A 21,068-nucleotide genomic window follows, 5' to 3' on the forward strand; every position below is an offset into this window, starting at 1 on the left:
CGTGTTTACAAAATCAGAATTTTCACAAAATTGTTTTTTAAGTTTACAAACTTTCCCCTAAAATACAGTTTTTCTGAACAGACCCGGACACAATGGACTTTAGGAGAAAAGGATCCGGTTACTATCAACAAACTTGTTTACCGTTAACTGTAGCGGTCGTTAAGAAATATTTTTTAACTTGCAAAACAAAATAATTGACAGTTGAAGTCGTTTTCCTAGAGAATTTATTTTAACTGCTGTTTGTCAACGAAAAAGTGCTCAAAATTATTTATTTTGATTATTAGGAAGACATTATTTTTTCGAAAATAAATTTTGGCGCTCAGAGCAGATGATGGACGTCACTTTCGGTGACGCATTTTCCAAATCCTATGCAACAGAAATGTAAACACGCTAAGTTTTTGTTTTACGTTCTTGCATCAAAATACCAAAGCAACCTAATGAAATATGTGATGCATTTTCGGTTTTACTGATCTAAAAGACACCCACAACAAGCAACATTTTAGTTTTAATACATACCAAGCACTTTTCACGAGAAACCTGTGAAGATTTTGATGCGCCGGATTAAATAAAGAAAATTAGGTGATTTTTAGGTTTTGGACTGTAAAGTTTTTTTGTTTGTCCTGATTGCTTTTGTACATCGTAATTAATACCTAATACCTTAACCTTGTTTGAGCACTTTTATCAAAACAGGATTTCAGGCAAACGGAGGAAGACTGGAGGAATAAGTACCGGACTCATGGTTGTCAAAAAACCTCAAAATTTTGGCAGAATAATTTCAAAGATGATATATAAAAAAAATGTTAGATAGAATCTACTTGGAATTTAGAATACTTTTGTATTTGCTCACAAATCTATCTACATCACTGGTTGCTAAAGTGTGGTATTATAAGAACTGTGGTAAGAGTTTATTTTATTATTACTTTGTAACATGAAGTTTGATTCATGAACAAATATGCTTTTACTTTATATAACATTTTGTTAAATGTGTTTGTAATCTAGCAAACATCTCGTTTTAATCTCGTTGATTTTGACAGACTTTTTAAGCCACTTTTGTATTGTGACAACTAACCTAATTTGTTTTTAGTAATACAAAGCACACAGAGTGAGACAAACATTGATTGCCAAGTGCCAAGTGTTTTGATAACCAAAAATTGACTATATGTGTACGTTGGCCATGGAATATTATTGGATTTAAATCAACTTATGCCTTGTGATAATGGATGGTAATTTATTTGTAATATTTGTTTTTTGGTGTTAATTTCGTTTGTTTCACAAAACCTTTTTTGTAGAAAATCATTCTAAGTGAAAATCAGGCTGATCTTACACATATTTTTGTAGCCATTGTTAAAGAATATATTTGAAAAATAAGAAGAGACTGCAGAAATACTGGCAATACAATAAAAACACCAGTTAACAAAATAAAGGTACATTTAACATGAAAAATAAAAAGAAATGTGTTTTCGTAATCCAAAGTCCACATGGTAGGATTCCATTTGTGACTACCATATTAACAAAAAAAATCGGTTCATTTTCCATTTTTCTTGTCGAAATTTCTGGAAGCTTCCTTTATTGCTTGATGTTGTAAATTTAGTTTGATGCTTCATTGACATATGTATTGTCAGTTCCGTCCATCTTGAACACATGGACTGGCTCAGGTGTGTATTTTGGTGGCTGTTCCTCATTCACTATGTCCGACGGCTTTTCGCTATTATCCTGTGTGGGCATTTCGCTTTCGTACACATTATTATGATGTGTACCTGCTTCCTCCCATTTGGCGTCTTTCAGCATTTTCGTAAATTCGTTTTCGAAAAATCCTTTCTGTAACAAAACATCGTTTCGTATAGTTAAGGGGGAAATTAAAACCTCGATCACACAGTTTTTTTTATAGTTTTTTTAGAACGAAGTCCATGTTTCGTGTTAACAATGCGTTGTATGCATGCCATGGCAAGATCAGCCAAATAATATTTCGAATATTGGCAACACTTATTCCTTTTTAAAATTTACGCCCAAAGTGGGCCAATTTTTTTGGTTGTGAACTCCTGCTACGACTGTTTAATGGAGGAGAAATTTGAACAACTTCAAGCTGTTGTGGAGATATTATGCACTCGAGAGTTTTTGCACGGCTTCTGGGTATTTGACCCAACAAAGTGTTTCGGTTGGCTTTGCGGTAAAGCGAGTGCTCCCCCTTTAAGCGAAATCACGGTCCAAATGTTGCTTGTAAACTTTACCTACCTTATACAAGATCAGAGCCAAGACACCGACGAGGACGATACCTGAACCTATCGCAATGACTAGAGTAGCCCACAACGGAAATACATATACAATTGGAGGAGCAACGTAGCGAATTGCTGTCGTTGTAATCTGTAAACAAAAGGTAGACATTATAGTTTGTTCACCTGTTTTTTGACTTCGTATCGTTTTGGGTACCCCCCTTTTAGCCCGAAAAAGTAAGGCCTTTTTATATGGGCGCCCACCACAAACAAATACAGTGGACTTTGGTTAATCCGGACCCGTTTCGACAAAGAAATTGTCCGTATTAGCGAAGATCCGGATTATCCGATATCGGTTAGTTTAAGTCTTACCACATTACAAATCATTTGTAGGCTACATGGAGTTTCGTCCAAATTAGACGTAGATCCAGATGAGCCGAATTCGGTGTGGGGCACTCGGCTACTTGTTGCAGTTGCATTTATTTGTGATAGTTTGGGATTGTGTGCTTGTGTTATGACCTGTAGTAGCTGGTTTCCAACAACTCGCACATTTAGGTAGTAGTACATGCCAGCCTTCCTGGTGGTACGCAAAGTTCTGTCGTAACGCCAAAAGGCGCCCACACGTTCGACAGAGTTGAATAAAATGAAAAATAAAATATCCTGTGTGGATGTGGGGTGTTTCACACTCACAACCGGTGTTGCCAGGTTGCGCTTTTGTCGCCGAATTGGGCTACTTTTGACATCGAGTTGCGGGCTTTTTTCGTGAGTTGCGGATTGCGCCTTTTTGGGCGGGTTTGTAAATGACATGTTTTTTCGTATGACGAGTAATGATTGCATGAAAATTGTGACGTCAAAAACGTTGTAAGTTCAATTTTGACAAAAGAACTAATAAAATCGCCCAGAGTGTCGGAGATTTAACATCCAGCTGAGCAAAAGAATGCTTTCAGTCCACGCAATGTACGTTCATACGGATACGTACGAATAATTGTCACCCCAACAGGTGAAAGTATTAAAAATCATTTGTGTTTCAGTTGTTTGTAAAATTGGGCTACTTTTGACGGGTAAAGTTGCGCTTTTTCACACTTTGACCTGGCAACACTGCTCACAACCTTTACGACCTCGCTGCAGCCCCTAAATTAGGTGAATTTAACGATTACTATTTGAATCGCATGAAATTCGGACATAGGCTACTTTTTTTGAAATGCCGCCATTTCGGTTACTCCACTTGTGTTGAAAAACGAATAATTTAGCACCCATGCGTTTCTGCCTGTAAAACTAATAACTTACTAATAAACACTACATGCAATATTGTAAAAGGCCATAGCATAGGCCTAGGCTATGTTGAACGGTAATATTATAAAAGCCTTATTTAGTTACGTTGGAGAAGTGCGGTGGTATTGGGTATCCATGTTCATCCATCACTAGGGGCGACGCTGCTGCCGAGTATTTCACTTCCGTCACCAACTTCGTCTCGTTTTGATTCTGTAACATCACCAACATAGTATCAGTTAAAATATCATATGTGGGAATCAAAAGCTTATAGAAATAACCCTCTCCACAAAATAATTGTCTAAAAAATTTGTTTGTAAAACGCATTAGCAAGCACTACACGGATTTTGTGTATACCTAATAACCGCATAAACTCAATTAGCTTACACTAAGTTTATTGTAATTTTTCTCAAACTAGCAATACGCAGGATTTGAAATTTACATTTTTTCATGGGCAGTAGCAGGAGATAAACAATTTTGTGGGGATTTCAGCATAAACCCTTACCTCTTGAAGTCGCAAAGTTTGCGTCCAGACTCGGAATGTAGCTTGAATTTTTACTGTTTCGTTTTCACCGAGGTTATTTATTTCGCACGTCAGCTGGTCGCATTCAAATCCAGTGCTTGTCATGCTGCTTTGGCAATCCTGAAAGCAACTTTAAGTTAGTCACTTTATTTTCTGCGTTAGCCTAGTTTGTGCCTATATAGAGCATATCTCCGGATTTTAGGCCTCTTCTCGGTAGGTTGGTTTTAATCTGCCCTCTGCACTATATTTTTTTGTTACGGTTAAGAAGTTACTTTCATTGCATGGATGTCCGTTAGTGACTTGTTAAAAGAGAGAAAAAATATTTGATCAGTGCTTTGCTATTGTTGTGTGCTCATCTTAATTAATTAGGCTATCTAGAAAGAGCGTGGAGTAGTTTGAGTTTGAACCAGAAACCAAATCGTGTTGAGTTGTAAGAGGCAATGAAGTTGAGGTCCAAGCCAGAATTAGGGATAAAAATTGAGGAAAATACGAAATTCTTAGAGCCCGGGTATAAAGGCTCAAGTCAAGCCTGTTGTTTTAAATATTCTCCTAAACCCGGTCCGACATTGTAACCCTGATTTCAGCAAAAAACTCACATAAGAAGTCAGTTGAAGTGGAACCGGATTTGGTGTGCTCGAGAAATTTCTGGTGGAGTTCTGCATTTGAAGAAAACCTTCTGTGTCCACGTTTGATGTGTTGCAAGTGCAGGATGCCGTGCCCTTTGAGCAGAAACGTAGAATTCGTAAAGTTGAACGATGTGCTTAGTTCAGGAATGCGAAAATACTTTTTGGCGTCGCCCGTACAGAAAAGTCTCGCGACCCACAAGTACTGTGAGGTAACAATCAAACACCATAGCACATTTGATTGTTACGTCAAACACACAGCAACAACATGGTTTTATCTACTTAAAAATTAAACGAATGTAATGTAAGCGACAAACCAACTTTCTTTATACCGACCTGATTTGCGTTTACGTTGATGCACACCAGAAACACGCCTAAACTATCATGTGAACGCTACTGGATTTGTGCTCCACATCATTAGTTAATCCCTGGTTTAGTTAACCAGCACACAATAGAATCGCACTGCATTTGCACATTGTACCGAACATTAGGAGGGTAGGCGGAAATGCCAGTGATAACTGACTCCCAGAGACTCCAATTTTCTATACTCACTGTGGCCGTGCACTGCAAGTGGAACGGATAAAGTAGGGTTCTGTTGCTGTCAAGTTTGCTCGGAAACAGAATAGTCACGTTTGATTTGGGTATGTTTGAAAATCCAGTTCCTCTCAACTGAAAACAAATGTTTTTCGCGTCGAGTTAAGTTTATTTTTCTCGGTGAAACAAATCGTGGCAGCAAAATTGCGCTAAAATATTCACCAAATCGTAGAGCCGCGCAACAATAAGACGCCATAAAGCGCGCCAAAGCATACATATGGTAAGTGCAAGGGTTATGTGACATGAACTGATGTTGGGACATCAAGGCTTGTAAAAAAACTTTGGTGGAGCCGGTCAAGTTGGCATTTCAATTACCCACCCTTGTTAGGGAAAGTGGGTTGTGTGCAATGGTGGGATTGAGCCGGTTCGCACCGGCTCTATAGAACCATCTCACAAATTTTTATGAGATCAGCTAACCGGTTAGCATTACTGGTTACTCTCAATGGATTTTTTGTAACATAACCGGCTGAAAAATATTACTTATGTAATAGAACCGGATGACAAAAAAAAAATAATCCCACCACTGGTTGTATAGTTTGGTCATCTGCGCAAAAGTGACGATCGATTCAACTTTGCTACTTACCTCGGTTTCAATCAGAACATTTGAAGTGTTTTGTCCGATGTTAAAGATGGATGAAATTGTGGTTGGTCCCTCCGTGAAGTTGAAGGGAATTTCTGATTCTCCACTTATTCTATTGCAATGAAACATACCGATTTTAATAAGTTTCAACGATATCAGTAAGTAAAGATGCCTTGGTATTAAGCCTGTATTAATGGCCAAATATATGTACTGAAGGTGGAATATTTGTCAAACCGTTTCAGGGCCCGTTTTGTCTATTTACAAACGCCAATTTGTCGTTATTCGCTCAAATAGAGGCCTTGTTCGCTGTTTTCTAGCGCTTTGCCCGTTGTGTGCCCCGGAAAATACCTGTATAAATTTTGTAAAATGTGCTGTTGTATCAACAAAATTTCAGCTCTTCCAGCAGTTTTTATTATAATATGCAGACGTTTCGATGTCCCATACGAAGCACCTTCATCAGGGTAATGACATAAAGTGCTGTTGTATATTTGTGTGGTTTGATCCTAATTACACATCTTAACGTGGAAGTTAAATTGTAAATCTATGGGTTGTAACTTTAGCTTACTTCGCAGCTACGCTTGATCTGTATTTGACGGGTAAACTGATGTTGACTATGTTGTCTGACTGGTCCATTTCAACGCTGCTGTTCTGCGTTCTGTAATTAGGATGCAAATTAACTGTTGTAATTGTACCTATGTATGAAATCAAAGACGTCATGTTAAAACATATGGCTTGTAAAATATCCTAAAGTTGAATACTTTTAAGCAGCTTTTTTTTACAAATAGATGGATGCACATTAGATGTATAAGGCGTCTTTATAACAAGGTTTATTTTATTTTTCAAAGTAAAAACTACTTCGTACAACGTATTGAGTTTAAGCTTTTATTTATGAGCTAATTTAATTACACTGTAGTGTTGAGAAGCACCATCAACATGACTTCTGGCAATGCTCCGTTGTCTTTAAGGTTTCCATGCGAGAATACAACTTCGAAGTAACACTGAACACAAACGTTTATGAGTTGCATTAAAACGTTTCTATGTCCAAAGGATAAAAGCCACAACAGTCCATGGAGTGCATGTATGTCATAGTGTTTGATTAGATGTGCGAAATGTTGGTTTATTTGCAAGATCTCATATGAGTTGCGTGGTTACTTTGTTATTGGTTAAATTTACAGTGTGAGGTTTTATACTTGCAACATAACTTTGACAATATTTTAAACGTTGCAGTTTTCTTTGGAATGTTGCTATGGCTTTAGATTTTTCCCAATCAAAGCTCTTTTAACGTAGCTCTACTAGGGTTAACGTTTGTTTGAAACGCTATCCAAAGCCTAACTGCGTGGCCCTCAATACTATCAAATGATGGTTGTATTTTCATAAGAGAGGCAATTTACTTGTAACATGACTTTATTGTAATCGTTTATGGTATGTTTGTTTCACTTTCAAGGGTACTTTCTCCAAACCCAGATCTCTATGTAACAATTATACACAAGTACAATATTTGCACTAAAGTCACTTTTTACTATCAGTATTAAAACTCATTGTAAATGTAACTTGCTTTTGTTGCATTTCTCTCTTACCCATGATTTGTTGGTCATGACCGTCTTGGTGTAAGCATCGTCGTAGGTTAGAGTTTGTGTGCTGAGTTCGTCACCACGTGCTTGTGTGGCTGCAGTTGGTCGGAAACAGATTGGATGGTCGGGATCGTAACTTGCAAAGTTGATAATCTGAAAAAAAGAAAAACGGTTGTGAATTATGTTTCGTATATTTGTGCGACTTGGGTCCCGATTAGGGTGAAATTAAACTGAATAAACTCTAAATCAGTGATTCTCAATCTTTTTTGCTATACTACCCCTTTTAAAGGTTTTGTAACACAACACGACCCCTACCAGATCCAAGGACGCTTATAGTTGCTTGAAAGCATGAATCACATAAAAGCAGAATGAACTGGCCAGATCGTTAAACTGATGTTATAAGATACACCACCTTTAGCCAGGTCAGCACGGGGCTGTAGGAAAGTTTGACAAACGGTCCGAAAGCGTTGTCACCCTGGTGTGAGATGTTTAACTTTAACTTGAAGGTGTCATCGTTTGCAACGACAAGAGTTGGAACACTGCAAAAAGGTGTTTGGTTAGGATGAACACAATTCATTACTGGGATCAGCCCTGAAGCGTTAAAACAGACCAATGATCAAGGGATGCTCATGTATAAAATATAGTACGTTGGGCTATTCGAAGGCGTTGTACCAAACTAAGCCGGCCTACCTAGCATTCTCACATGACAAGGCGTAGGCTATCAAAATCTAGCCTGCGGTGGGATTCGAACGTACGATAGGAGTCTTTTCGGGACTCAAACTCTACCTACTGAGCTGCACAGGCTCAGTGGTGAGCCCGTCGAAAGTCAAGCAAATAATTGTTCACATTAAAGATTAGTAAAGGTGGCTAAATGAGGGCAGTAGTAATGTATAGCATCACGTCAAACGTTTGACTTCATATAAAAATATATATATTCTTTTTCAAACAAAATGTTATTGTTTTGATGCTTGCTTGAGGCTTATAATCACTATAGTTAGATTACTACAAGAAAAAACTGTTACTCTGTGTTGAAGAATGATGGGAGTTGTAGATCGCTTTTGATTGACAGGTCATAATGGCAATACTCGTCACAACTTTTATCAAAGACGGCGGTTGCAGAGAAATCATGGTTGACGTTTCTGCAAAAGTAAAGCGTTTTTAACTTTTATTCCATATGGACACAATGGCCGGGAACACTGGTAAAAGGCGAACAAAAGCCTTCACACAAATATGTTCAATGTCAAATAACTTTCTTTTTAGTAAGGTTTATACGATTTATGTAAAAGCATAGAGCCAAAAAAGATATGCTGCAGACAGTTCACACTGTTTCGACCTATAAGGTTTTATCAGTGCAGCTGGTGACAAGAGATTGGTCGTAAGACTAGTGTAGCCATCCAACGGTACTCCAGTCGACACCAGCTGCACTGATGAGACCTTACAGGTCGAAACAGTGTGCACTGTCTGCAGTTTACAAAATTCGTTGCGAGATTTGAACTCATGCATTCTCATGTATTTGTGTTCCGTAAGTTTGTTTCCAACAGGTTGGTGGTCGGGTTTAATAGGTCATGAGCGTATACACTTGGCGTAAATCCGGCCTTTTTGAGCCGAAATACATGCGTGATAAATGATAATACTCATTCAATACGCAGCTATTAGTCTAATAGTCTGAACTTTCGCGCTGTGGTGGTTCAAGTTCAGTTTTACTTGAGCACCACAGCACGACGAAATACTGTTTTGATCACTAATACTCACTGTTGCTCAACAGAAGACAAAGGTTTTGTTTTGTGGCTTTCAGGGATAGAGTAGGTGAGGTTTGCTACTATCATTGTGTCCAGGTCTGTTAGCGAATGCTGAAAAACAATGAGAACAAATTAAGAACCTTTCTTTAGGCTTGTCTGAACTTAGTAAACTCACTGTCAATGGCCTGACGTCCAAATCTAAGCATGTGATGTTGTATTTCACCAAAGTTATATTAAAGTCGTACATTCCTGGTTGTACGTTGTAAATGTATGGGTGTTCGATTTCCAATCTATTCAGTTCCGTGTCGATGGAAATATTCACATGAATATCTACGCAAAATCAAGTTTGTAGAGCTCTTCTGGCAAATGTAAATTTATTCCGACGTTTCGATCGTCTTCATCAGGGTAAATATCACTGAATGCTACTAGTACAGTGCACGATAAACAAAGGAAAAATAATGGAACGCAAACACGTCACAACGCAACGAAAACACCGCGCGATAAGGAATGATTGGGCCTCCGGTGTTTTTGTTGCGTTGTGATAAATTTGTGGGAAAGAGCTCTACAAACTTGATAATATGCCTGGCAGCAATAGCTTATATATATCTAATCAAAATGTAGAACAAGTTAATAAGTATAAACGAAATAAAGCTCAATGAATAAACTGTTGCTACCAGGCATAATGTATCAACAAATTGTTATCTCTTCCAGCAGTTTTTACTATAATATGCCGACGTTTCGATGTCCCATATCAGACGCCTTCATCAGGGTAATGACATATATTGAAAACACTACCTTGTGTTTAAAGCTCTTTAATAAAGCTCTTCTTGCAAATGTAAGTTAAATTAAGCCTGCAAAACATTTTGAAATGCGCCTTTTTCTTTCTGTATGTACAAGCTGATAATGCTATTCTGACTTGAAGTGTTTGTTTTTGTAAAACGTAAATCAGGCATAAATTAAAAAAAAAAAAAAACTTTCTGTCTGAAACGGGAAAATTTCATAGTTTGGTTTATTTTGATACAACTTCTTAGAACTTGGTTAACCAACTTGGTCAGACCGAATACTTGCCTACTTCTTCTTCAACTGACTTTCCGTCGTAACTGAAGCAAGTTTGTAAAATCAGACAGGTGGTATTTTCAAATGAGATGCATCGTATGTATTCCAAGGAACTGTTGGCGAACTGGAAGGTTGTATTAAATCTTACGATCGGTTTTGTTCTGAAATATTAACAAAGTTTTAAAGTTGAATTTAAAAAACGTTTTAATTTGAAGAGTTATCAATTTTTTAAGCGACCTACTCTGGTGAATTAATATTAACAACATTGAGTCAATCGCAAACTGCTGGGATGGAATTTCTACGGTATTTCCAGCAATACCCTTCGAAGGTCGAATCAAGGTCGTTGTTATCTTTGATGCCCTTGTTGAAGTGTTGAGATAAACATAAATTTATAACTAGGATCAGCCCTGAAGCGTTCATGCAGAACAGCGATCACGGCACACTCATATATAAATCAAAGCACGCGAGGCCTGTTGAAGGCGTTACACCGAATCAACTGGTCACCAAGCATTTCGATGTGGCAAGGCATAGGATAGAACAATCTAGCCTGCGGTGGGATTCGAACCCACGATCCTCCTTATAACTTAAAGCTTGAACAAAACGCATTTCTTTTTACCTCAGTATGGTGATTCGGTCGCTAGTTGGCGAACTGATGATGACATCAGGGATTTGGTTGTCGTTGACGTCAACGTTGCCTAGCACCGAGAGTCCGAAGGTCCGAATGCTTGGGTCAAACAGAGAACTGGCAGTGATTTTCTGTGGAATAAATCGTTGTTAAATCTGTGGTTAAAATTGTTTTTGTACAAAACCCAATAACTTGTTTGTTTCAACCATGGCATTCAATGGATTTTGAATAATCTGAAATCTTCTCTCCGTATTATGTGATCCAATTGTCACTTGTGATTAAATTATATTTACTGGACAATAACTTTAAACTTTTGTTGATCTGTGTTTAAAAGTAAATTTCATGCGATTGTGTAAGAGTAAACAACTAATTTATTTTGAGGTAGTCACAATACTCATATATTTCTCACATACAATTCTCATATATTTTTCTTTTATGTTTGTGAACAAATCTTCACATAGTTATAGATTGAATAACCTTGTTTCGACCCAGAAAGTATATTTTATTCACCTGTTGTATAACATTAGCAAGACCGTTTGGGCCTCCATGATACAAAAATATCACGCCCTTTCCATCCCCTGCCATGGGAGCCGCAATAATGACGTCATTATACCCATCATTGTTTACGTCACCGGCTGACGTCATAGAGGATCCAAATCTTCCGTTTATGTCCTTTTCTCCAAACAGAGCAGTTGGAATGTAAACATAGGCGTTGCTCTGGAAAATGATATTTTTTGTGAAATTTGTTGAAAGAGTCAAATAAACTAGACGTTAATAAAGCGTTTACCAGATTGACGTCAATTTGTCATTAAAAATGGCATGAGTTTTTGCCGAATTGTTTTCTTACGAAAACATCTTTTAAACACGCTTTTAAACAATATATGTCTGGTATATTAGTAAACTAGCTTCCTCAAATCCAAAATTCCACAGAGCGTTCAGGGTAGTAAATGTGAACAATTTTGACTAATTGAGTAGGAATAGAAAACTATCATCGACCAGTTTGTGCGGCACAGAAAGTTGTACAGATCATCTCACCCACAAATAGTGGAGCCCCAACCAACAAGTCGGAAATGCTTTGACGTTAAGGATATGGAATGCAATTGCTTACGTAGAGGGAATAGAATAATACCCACTATCAAACTCAGCCAAACAACGAAAATATGGTACAGACCGACTCACCCATGTTGTAAGAGTGTTATCAGCTTCAGATAAATACACGAAAACTCTTCCTTCATCATAATTGTCCCCCACAAAAAGTGGAGCCCCAACTAACAAGTCGTCTGCTCTGTCTCCATTCACATCAACTGACAACACAGTCGCTCCGAAGTAGCTTCCCAACTGTTTGTAGTCGTGCATGCACCCGGCGCAGCTGTATGGCAGGATCGTGTAGCTTTCCATATCTGACGTTCCAAAAGCTGTCTGACTGAATATTACAACCTGAAATCATAATACATGTCAAACTGTGCTTGTACAGAGATCGTCCTCAACCAACGAGCGCTCATTGCACAAGATTCGGGTGACACTAAAACGCTGAATGGGCGGAACGGGCGGGAGATGGCGGGGCGTCGTGAAAACCGCTGAATATCGGGTTAAAATGCTGACGGTTAGTGCTATTAAGGTTGGGATAAGGTTTTACAATAGAAAATCATTAAAAATAATTCCCCCGGATACATTCCGCGACCGAGGGAAACATTCAGCGGCCGAGGGAGACTTCCCGCCCAAGCATTTTTTCTGAATGTCAGGAAACAGCTTAATAAGTTTTAGGCACGGACATTTTCTGATTCATATACTATTATAAAACCTCAACCCAACCCTAATAGCACTAACCGTCAGCAATTTACCCGATATTTAGCGGTTTCCGCGACGTCCCGCCACCCACCTCCCGCTCGTCCCGCCCATCCCGCCCGTTCAGCGTTTTAGTGTCACCCAAAGATTCCTGTTGTGGATAATATATACTAAACTGAAGCTTTCCGTAAACTGTAATCAGTCTGTGATTTTCAATGTAAAATCGATGTAAATGATTTTTATGTAACTGAGTGTATTTACTCACCCAATGCATATCGTGAGCATGCAAGAACTTATCTAAAAGACTTAGAAGCAATAAGGCCTAGTGTTATTATAGGTATCATTCATTCCGGTGAAATGATGTCAGTAAAACAGGGTGTTAAAATGTCTGTGCAATCAAACTACACGCGATGTGGCTATAACGCACTAACTAAGACCGTAACTTTAGCAGCGGTTCACGTAGTCCAAGTGAGCATTGTTGCTTTCTATATTTGAATTGTCCAAGGGTGTTTTAAACAGATCGTACGTAGTCGGGTCCATGGATAGTTTCATACCGATACAAGCCAAAGCATTCCCATGTGACAAGGCATAGGCTAGAAAATACAAGTATGTGGTGGGATTCGAACCAACGATAGGAGTCTTTCAGGGACTCGCGCTCTACCAACTGACCTACACAGGCTCAATTGGGAACCTGTCGAAAATATATTCACAAGCACCTTTGCCTGGCTCGTGTGCTGCACATGTCAGCTTCGTAGTGAGGAGCTTGTTTAGTTTGTATCAATGGTACTTACTGCTCCATGCATGTGGTACTTCGGGGCGGAGACAGCCACATACGTCACGTTTCCTCCGTTGTAATTGCCACTCGTGACGTCGTAACCTGGAAATGATCATTTACTCTTGTAAATTTAATTTGTAAAAATAATTTCATGAAGCGTATTTCGTAAAAAAATAATTCATTTATTGTTCCCTAAACCTTATCAGTGAGATTCCCTTCTTTCTTCTATATTCACGAAGGGTTTTTATCCACTTTTTGTTATTCAAAACAACTTTCACAAATTTAATTGGAAAAACTTATTCGTTAAACGTAAGTAGTAAAAAAATTCTTAAACAGAAATTGTGATCCGTGAATCATGATTTGTGATACACAACTTCGTGATTTACCTAAATAGCTTTCGGTTCCCCTCGGGTCTTCTGTTGGTAAAAGTTTAGAAACATTTGCGAAAGACATAAGTTCAGGCCAATCAGCCGTGGTTGAGTCAAACTTTGCGACACTCCCATAACCGCTATGAGCTCCAACTACACCCATCACGACTTGATTCTCCTGTAGAGTAAAAACAATTTCCATGTAAATTTTTCACAAACATTCTTTAGCTTTTGTTAGGTTTTATATCAAAAATTTATTCAGCTTCTCTTATGTGTTTTATTCGTAAACTATGTGGATTTTTCACAGAGAATCTTTAGTTTCGTTTATGTGATGTCTCTTACGATTTTTGCAGGATTTGTTTCAACATAAAACACGTTTTATTCAACAACGCCACAACGGTATTAAAAAAAGTTCTTGTTCGGGTTCGACAAAGTAGTATTCGCTATTCTTATTTTTTAATTTGTGTTTTTAATCCATTTCTAAATTTCTGGCAGAAAAAATGATTTTTATCGTTGGAAAATGTTAGTCACCTTTGTTTTGTGACCCGAGAATCCGAAAAGCGTGTCAATCACATCCTCGTCTACTGAACGAACTACCAAACCTGCAAGATTGTAAAAAGACAATAAGACTCATGTTTTGTACTATTATGTGTTTTTTGCTGTTTTATGAGTCCGTTACACTGAATTCTTTTACGGGTATATTTTTTAATTCGAAAAGAGTATGAAATCAGGAGTCTAGATTAAGTTTTACACTCACTTCGACTCGCAGACTTCGAAACAGCAATATAAAAAAGTTACTTGAGATAAATCCTGAAAAACGTATTTGTTTTGCACAGTGCCGGATTAAGGGTCTGCTGGCCTGTAGGCACATTTTATAAGTGGCCCGAAAATCAGGGTTGTCAACTAAAAAATTAGAATTATCAGTGTTGCTAAATCATTGTCACAAAGATCGTTGTTGCAACTGGCCTGGATTTTTGACTGGCCTGTAGGCACGTGCCTACTCTGCCTAATGGTTAATCCAGCAATGGTTTTGAACATCATGTTTTGTTACTGCTTCTTATAACTTATATACTACTGAAAACAGTGAAAAACACAATCAGCAAATGAGGTGCATTTGACATAGATAGATCTAGTCAGTCTCTAAAATAACGTTAAATCTTTTGTTAATTTAATGTCTAAAATATTTAGTTTGAATGTAATAAAACCACTATTTGTATGTCGATATACACAACATTTGTCCTGGACCTTTACGTAATGTTTTGAAACAAACTGAAAATTTCTAACCGTCTCCGCTAGCTTGGATAATATCAGATGTCACGTTCTGCAAAGAATTTAGAAGTTTATCAAAAGAAGTCGTAAGATAAACCCTTTCATCGCTTTTGCCGTTGTTTGCGCTGGTTTTCAACTGGTCCTCATCGACCTTACTTCCCACACCGACGGCATATACTGTTACGTTGTTTGTCTTTGTGAGTGCGTAGCTGCAAAACAAATCAAGATATGTTACTTTTAACCAACGATTCTCAAACGCGACTCTCAGGGCCGCATGTGGCTCCCAACTACTTATTTTGCGGTTGCACCAGACCTCAGAAAACCACCAAAGATTGCTATTTTAGCTTTCAAGGTAATAATCTTTAGTCATTTTCTGGGGTCTCGTGTTTTTGCGGCGCCTTACACACTTAAAAACTACCATTTGGCTCCGACAATCTAAAAGTTTGAGAACTACTGCTTTTAACCCGTTCACTGCTGAATTATTTTTCCTAAAATTCTGAGTTTAGACGCGGTTGTAACTGTTTGACGGACTAGAAAAATCGGACAGCCCATAACTTTTTGTCGGGGAAGTTCTTGTGAATCAGACTTTCTAAGTTCATTTTTTAATGACGTTATTTTTGACCATGTCTCGTGGCCCGTTTTTAGGCCTGCCACAGTTAAAGGATTAAGCCTCTGATGAGCTGCACACGTACTGAACGTCTAATAAATTTTTTTTCAGTAACAAGTCTATAACGCAAGAGGGGAAACCGGTGTCTTTATTTACATAGAACGGAAGGGAGTAAAAGTTTATTCAATTACGTCACACTGTTAAAAGGTTGCAGAGAGCATTTTCACTGATGATGACAATTGTTTTTGTCCAAAAGTTTGCCTAATAAAACGTCTACGTTTCATTTAACATTGCTGACAATTTTGTTTTTAGTTTTAGTGCTCTTTAAGTGCTAGTCTTATGTACCTCAATCAAATAGCTCTTCCCGGTTTTGCAGGAACCCCCAAAGATCGCTAAATTCTTCTACTGAAACTACTAATTCTACTAATGCAAAAACATTGTTTCGAACCTTACCTCGAGGAAAGTAATTTATAATCTGTCGCCTGGCCATCAGTAATCAGAATTATAATTTTCTTTGCTACACTCGCAAATCTTGATTGAGCGAGGTCAATCTACAAAACATATTTTTATCGTTGGAAAAAAACGGGTAAAACTGTACAGATTTTTTTGTAACTTTTCAGTTGGTAAACAGATTTTAAAAATGGTTCAGGTTGATTTAACACACTGACACCACAACTGACAACAGCACCCAATGTATTCAGCGCATACGTTTTTCTCTACTTTACAAGATAATTTATACTTGTCAAAATACACTCTTTTGTCTATTTTATCATCTCAGTAAGAGTTCTTTGTTTTGTTTCAATGTTCTACTATTGAAACAGATCTCCAATTTACGAAAACTGTTCAAATGATAAAAAATGTCAGGGCATTTTAACAAGGTGAAAACTTATCCTAGCAAACAATACGCTTGAAATAAAATGCATTCACTCTGTACACCCTGTTTGATTGTGTTGATTTTGATCACCATATCTTTCAATTCGTTTCAAATACGAGAGTAAATCAATTTATTACCTTTACTGCTCGTTCTATGGCACGGGCTGTGTAAGTATTTGCAGCTCTCAGATGTTTCATTTTTTGAATTGCTTCTTGCGTACACCTCAAGCTGATGCATTGTCCAAATGCAAGTGGGACGTTGTAGTGTCTGTTACTCGAAGACAGATATGTCAAGCTGTGTCAGAAATGTAAGGGTTACTATGAAAAGCTTCAAGCGAAATATATATTCTTAAGTTTGTTTTGACTGATTCTGTTTCATAGAGAACTTGTTTCCATATTAAGAGTTATTCTTAAAAATACAGTGACCGTGGTGAAGTTTGCTGCCTGTCAGATAGCTAGTTATTGTTTAACTCATTGTTTCTAAGTTTGGATTTTGTTAATGGACATTGTTTTTACAAGTTAAGCTTCAACATATACATACCAGTATTTAAGCTATTGCTGTCAGGCATAATATCAAGTTTATAGAGCTCTTCTGGCAACTGTATTTTTATTCTGACGTTTCGACGTCCTATACAGGTCGCCTTCATCAGTAAATGAAAAATTACATTTGCCAGAAGAGCTTTATAAACTTAATATACGTGCCAGGGAACCTTACAGCTAATTTTATTTATCATCCCTACAACCAACACATCAAGCAATATGTAAGGATATTGTGACCTCTATAAAGGTCAGCTTGGAACAGACAAATAATAAAAGACAAGACGGAATTTTGAAAAGAGCCGATTTCCAATCATTCCAATAAGGCAAAAGGCAGGGCAAAAAACAATCTGCAAAACCCACGACAAGTGCCTATCGGGACTGGCATTGACCGTTGAGCCACAGGCGCCTTTGCCTGCACAGGTCGGCTTCGTATTAGGTTTCTGAGGTGCCTGAAAGACCGTATCAAACGGCTTAAAGTAGGCCTACCGTATTTTCATCACCAAAAAGGAGGACACATTCCCGACAAAGAATCTTGACACTTTCTTTTGTGTCCAAAGAAAATGAAGGCACAATATTTTTGACGAGTTTCACGCAGTCAATATTATAATCCAATTTGGATGAAGTTTAACTTACTATAAATTGTGAATTTCAATTAGTAACGACCACAACTCGCACTGTTTGGCCGGTTTTAAAGACGCAATTGTTATTTAAGTATTTAGTAAATACAAAAAATTCAAAACGGAGGACATTTGGGTATTATTTATTATCCTAGGAGGGCTACTTACTTTTTGTTAAAAAAGAGGACGCATGTTAGGTCTAGCTCAAAGGATTCGTGTACATTGACTTAGAAACGAGTAAGCTTGTATCGCTAGTCTAGATGCAAGCTTCACAGTTACTTGAAACTCTTACTTTCTTCCGTTTAGTTGTCCGTACAGTAAAATTTCGATTTGCGTGTTCACTCCAATCAGATATTCAAAGCTCTCCGCGGCAGATTTTAACACAGTTCGCATGGATTCAAACTCCGTGTTTGTAATAGAATTTGAGGCATCAACCAGAAAGAGAACGTCGAAGCGCTTTGTGTAACATGCTGCAATAAAAAAGTTATTTTTTTACAATATTATTCGGAGTTGTTGTATTGAAATTCAGACTAGGCAATTCAGAACAGATGTTTCGATTCTAAACTGTTTAAAATCAGGGGGTTCGAGTCCTAAACTATTTACAATTAATTATAGCAATCCTTAACTGTTCGAGTTTGAGGGTATAAATCATAAACTAAGTTATTTGACATCGATGATAAGAATCCCAAGCTGTTCAACGTCAAAAATTCCAATTCCAAATTTATTTGAATTGAAGGGTTCGAATCCTAAACTGTTTAAAATCAAGGATTCGGATCCTCAACTATTCGAAATTAAGGATTCGAATCCGAAGCTTTTTAAAGACAAGGCTTCGAATCCTAAACAGTTCTAAATCAAGGCATCGAATCCGTAACAAAGGGTAAAATCCCAAGATATTCAAATTTAAGGTTTCGAATCTTAAACTATTTGAATCGATGGTTCGAATCTTGAACCTAAAAAGTCAATTTAAATCAGATAAAGAAGTTGGACTTCATTGTATTTGCAAATTTTGTCACTTAAATCTTTTTGTGTGAAACCATTTCTTTGATTAATTGCTGTTATAAGATTCATTCACAGTAATTTCGTGACATATTAAAAACAAGGAAAAGTTAAAATGTAAAACAGGATCGTTTTTCTGGATTCAATTTCAATATTCTGGGATAATTCTAGGAAATCATGGTAACTTATCATGAATTTTCCACTTTCGGTTGGTTGGGGGTTAAAATTGTACTTTGTATTTACAAAAACGGCCCAATTCCAATAACACCACTTCGTCATTTATATTTAACGTACAATCACTGACCAGAACTTACATTGCTCTTTCCAATCGACCCATTTCAACGAAGTGGGGATTGTCCCCCTGTAGCACGATCCAGGTGTCGAATAAACAGTTCCACACTGACCCTCACGTCGCGACGCGCATACCTGAATTAAATTGACCAGCACGTTTATGTATTACGTTTGTACAGCACAGAACGCAAGCAAAGTCTAAACTCTAAAGATTTGCACAATTAGATAAAGGAGTAGTCTATCGTTTTGTCCTTAGTGGATTTTCGCCGGAATCTTCCAGTTCAAACTGATTTCAGCCGGTTTTTGCCTCCTACCGAACCCCCAAACCGGTTGAAACCGAAATCGACAAAAATAAAATATCGCAAAAAAGACGTTGTTTAGTGATTTTTTTGTCCGAAAATTCCAGTTCAAACTGGTTTTAGCCGGTTTCAACCTTCTAGGATACATTTAGGTCCCAGGCTAAATAGACAAAATGTTTGTTTAAATACACCTGTAGCGAATTTCCAATATCTATGCTATTGTAAATCCGAAAAAATGACCTTTAGTTTATAATATGTGCTTGCATCAACAGTTTATAGAGATTATTCAAATAAGAGGGACGCGATTCAACTAATCTTTATTACCATCTGCTGATCCGGAGATGAAAGTGGGAACAAAGTTCTTCCCAAACCTCCTCCTCCCATCAGGTGGTTGGCTCTTTCCTCCGGAAGGTATTCCCGGCTAAGGATACTTGTACAGTTTGTATCAGTGACCCCTGGAACGATATTTTTAAGAATTTTTTTAAAAAGAGGTTTGTTATTCGACAGGTGTGGTCCTAAACAAAACACTAGTTGCTTTTACAAACTTAATTTGTTCGCCCAGCAGAACGATTTTTTCAATCAGCAAAATAAGGTTGCTTCGGAGCAATTGAGTGATTTTGTGCGAGCACAAGCAATATGGCAATTCACTTCATTGTTCAGTTGTCAAATAAATTATTATACTTTATTAAAGATTGCAGTTTCGGCTATTGAGCTTAGAAGGACATTTCTAGCTTTTTGTATTGTGTGTTGGCAAATGCATTTAGTTTTCGTTTTGAGTTGGTTGTATAACTCCAAAATCAAATTTTGTCTTTAAAATGCCTGGTGGCTGAAGCAAATAGAAAAAATATCGTATTCTTTTCTGACGAGATGTTATTGAGGGAATTTTTTTCACTATCTTATCTTTAAACTGTACCTGGAGAAGAATCGTTGACTGTTACTCTACACTGCCACACTGATCCATTGCCACTTGGACCAACCGCCGGCGGTGTGCCAAGAAAAATACTGCACAGAAAGAACACAGAAAGACAATTAAACTGTGCCAAGCAGTTTATCGTTAAGCCATATTGTTTAAGTTGAATGAGAACTATCTTTTTTGGCTTCATGAAGAGTCTGCATGTCTCCTAGATGTTAACTGAGCACAAGAAAGGCTTTGTAAGGCCCAGTGTGACTGACAAAATATTACGATGTTTTTACTTTTGATGGACGTCCTTGTAAATCAGCTTTAACATAAGCTACCAAAATTGTAAAACACGTGGTTTTTCGTTGATATGACTGATTGAAACTTTAATATTTTGCATTAAAGGTGACAAAGTTTTTCAGATGTTTTCAGATCCTTAGTTTTTAACGTTTACCTTAGCTTACTTCCATTTCTCGAGAAGGTCATTTGTTTTCCTGGTAGAACCGATGTCAAGTTGTCGTCTGATGTCCCGACTTTGATGGTTGTCACTACATCCCTGGACACATCGATGTTGAAAGTTTTGCTTCCATCCACCCAGAATAGTAGAAACAGTGCGACCAGTAGCGCACTTTTTATTTCAAACATTCTTAGTTATCTCCCTACAATCTGTGAAATACAAACTAGTTACATGTTCTGTAGACGCTAAAGTAAGGATATTTATATGAGTGCTGTTACATTGCAAAAATCGAGTTTGGTTTCTATTTCTAAACTTGTGGAATATAGATAATTACGCTTATAAGTCTAAAATACCCTACAATCTACATGGCTAAAACCTATGCAGGGTAAAAATCAAAAAGTGTTTTGTAGGAAATCACTAACTGAAAAAACAACACCGTTAGTTAGGCTTGGTTGCATATTCTTGTTCCTTGTTTCACAAGCTAAATGTCTTAATTGTTTCTA

General features: G+C 37.5%; 2 protein-coding genes and 1 long non-coding RNA gene across 3 annotated transcripts; 1 reads left to right on the plus strand and 2 right to left on the minus strand.

Annotated features, from left to right (window-relative positions):
* The first annotated feature begins 590 nt into the window (after nucleotides 1–590).
* LOC145205146 (uncharacterized) lies at nucleotides 591–1,535 on the plus strand. The gene is made up of 2 exons (XR_013853603.1): nucleotides 591–897; nucleotides 1,085–1,535. It is a non-coding gene; the product is annotated as an uncharacterized LOC145205146 (long non-coding RNA).
* Nucleotides 1,536–1,587: 52 nt separating this feature from the next.
* On the minus strand, nucleotides 1,588–9,736 carry LOC145205145 (integrin alpha-V-like). The gene is made up of 14 exons (XM_080077798.1): nucleotides 9,285–9,736; nucleotides 9,123–9,220; nucleotides 8,393–8,509; nucleotides 7,783–7,909; nucleotides 7,377–7,523; nucleotides 6,706–6,797; nucleotides 6,365–6,454; nucleotides 5,803–5,911; nucleotides 5,178–5,294; nucleotides 4,599–4,721; nucleotides 3,985–4,122; nucleotides 3,588–3,692; nucleotides 2,233–2,361; nucleotides 1,588–1,818 (listed from the first exon to the last, which is right to left on the minus strand). The coding sequence occupies exons 1-14, from the start codon at nucleotides 9,354–9,356 to the stop codon at nucleotides 1,588–1,590; spliced, it is 1,695 nt and encodes a 564-aa protein (XP_079933924.1). The 5' UTR covers nucleotides 9,357–9,736.
* Nucleotides 9,737–10,160: 424 nt separating this feature from the next.
* LOC145204567 (integrin alpha-11-like) lies at nucleotides 10,161–20,753 on the minus strand. The gene is made up of 15 exons (XM_080077160.1): nucleotides 20,563–20,753; nucleotides 20,124–20,212; nucleotides 19,535–19,665; nucleotides 18,935–19,046; nucleotides 17,917–18,094; nucleotides 16,606–16,762; nucleotides 16,048–16,145; nucleotides 15,003–15,196; nucleotides 14,250–14,320; nucleotides 13,737–13,896; nucleotides 13,367–13,452; nucleotides 11,970–12,227; nucleotides 11,301–11,507; nucleotides 10,782–10,921; nucleotides 10,161–10,326 (listed from the first exon to the last, which is right to left on the minus strand). Exons 1-15 carry the CDS (start codon nucleotides 20,751–20,753, stop codon nucleotides 10,161–10,163), a joined length of 2,238 nt encoding a protein of 745 aa, XP_079933286.1.
* Nucleotides 20,754–21,068: the final 315 nt, after the last annotated feature.

This window comes from Phallusia mammillata, chromosome 8, assembly GCF_965637545.1.
Source record: "Phallusia mammillata chromosome 8, kaPhaMamm4.hap1.1, whole genome shotgun sequence".
NCBI classification, from domain to species: domain Eukaryota; kingdom Metazoa; phylum Chordata; class Ascidiacea; order Phlebobranchia; family Ascidiidae; genus Phallusia; species Phallusia mammillata.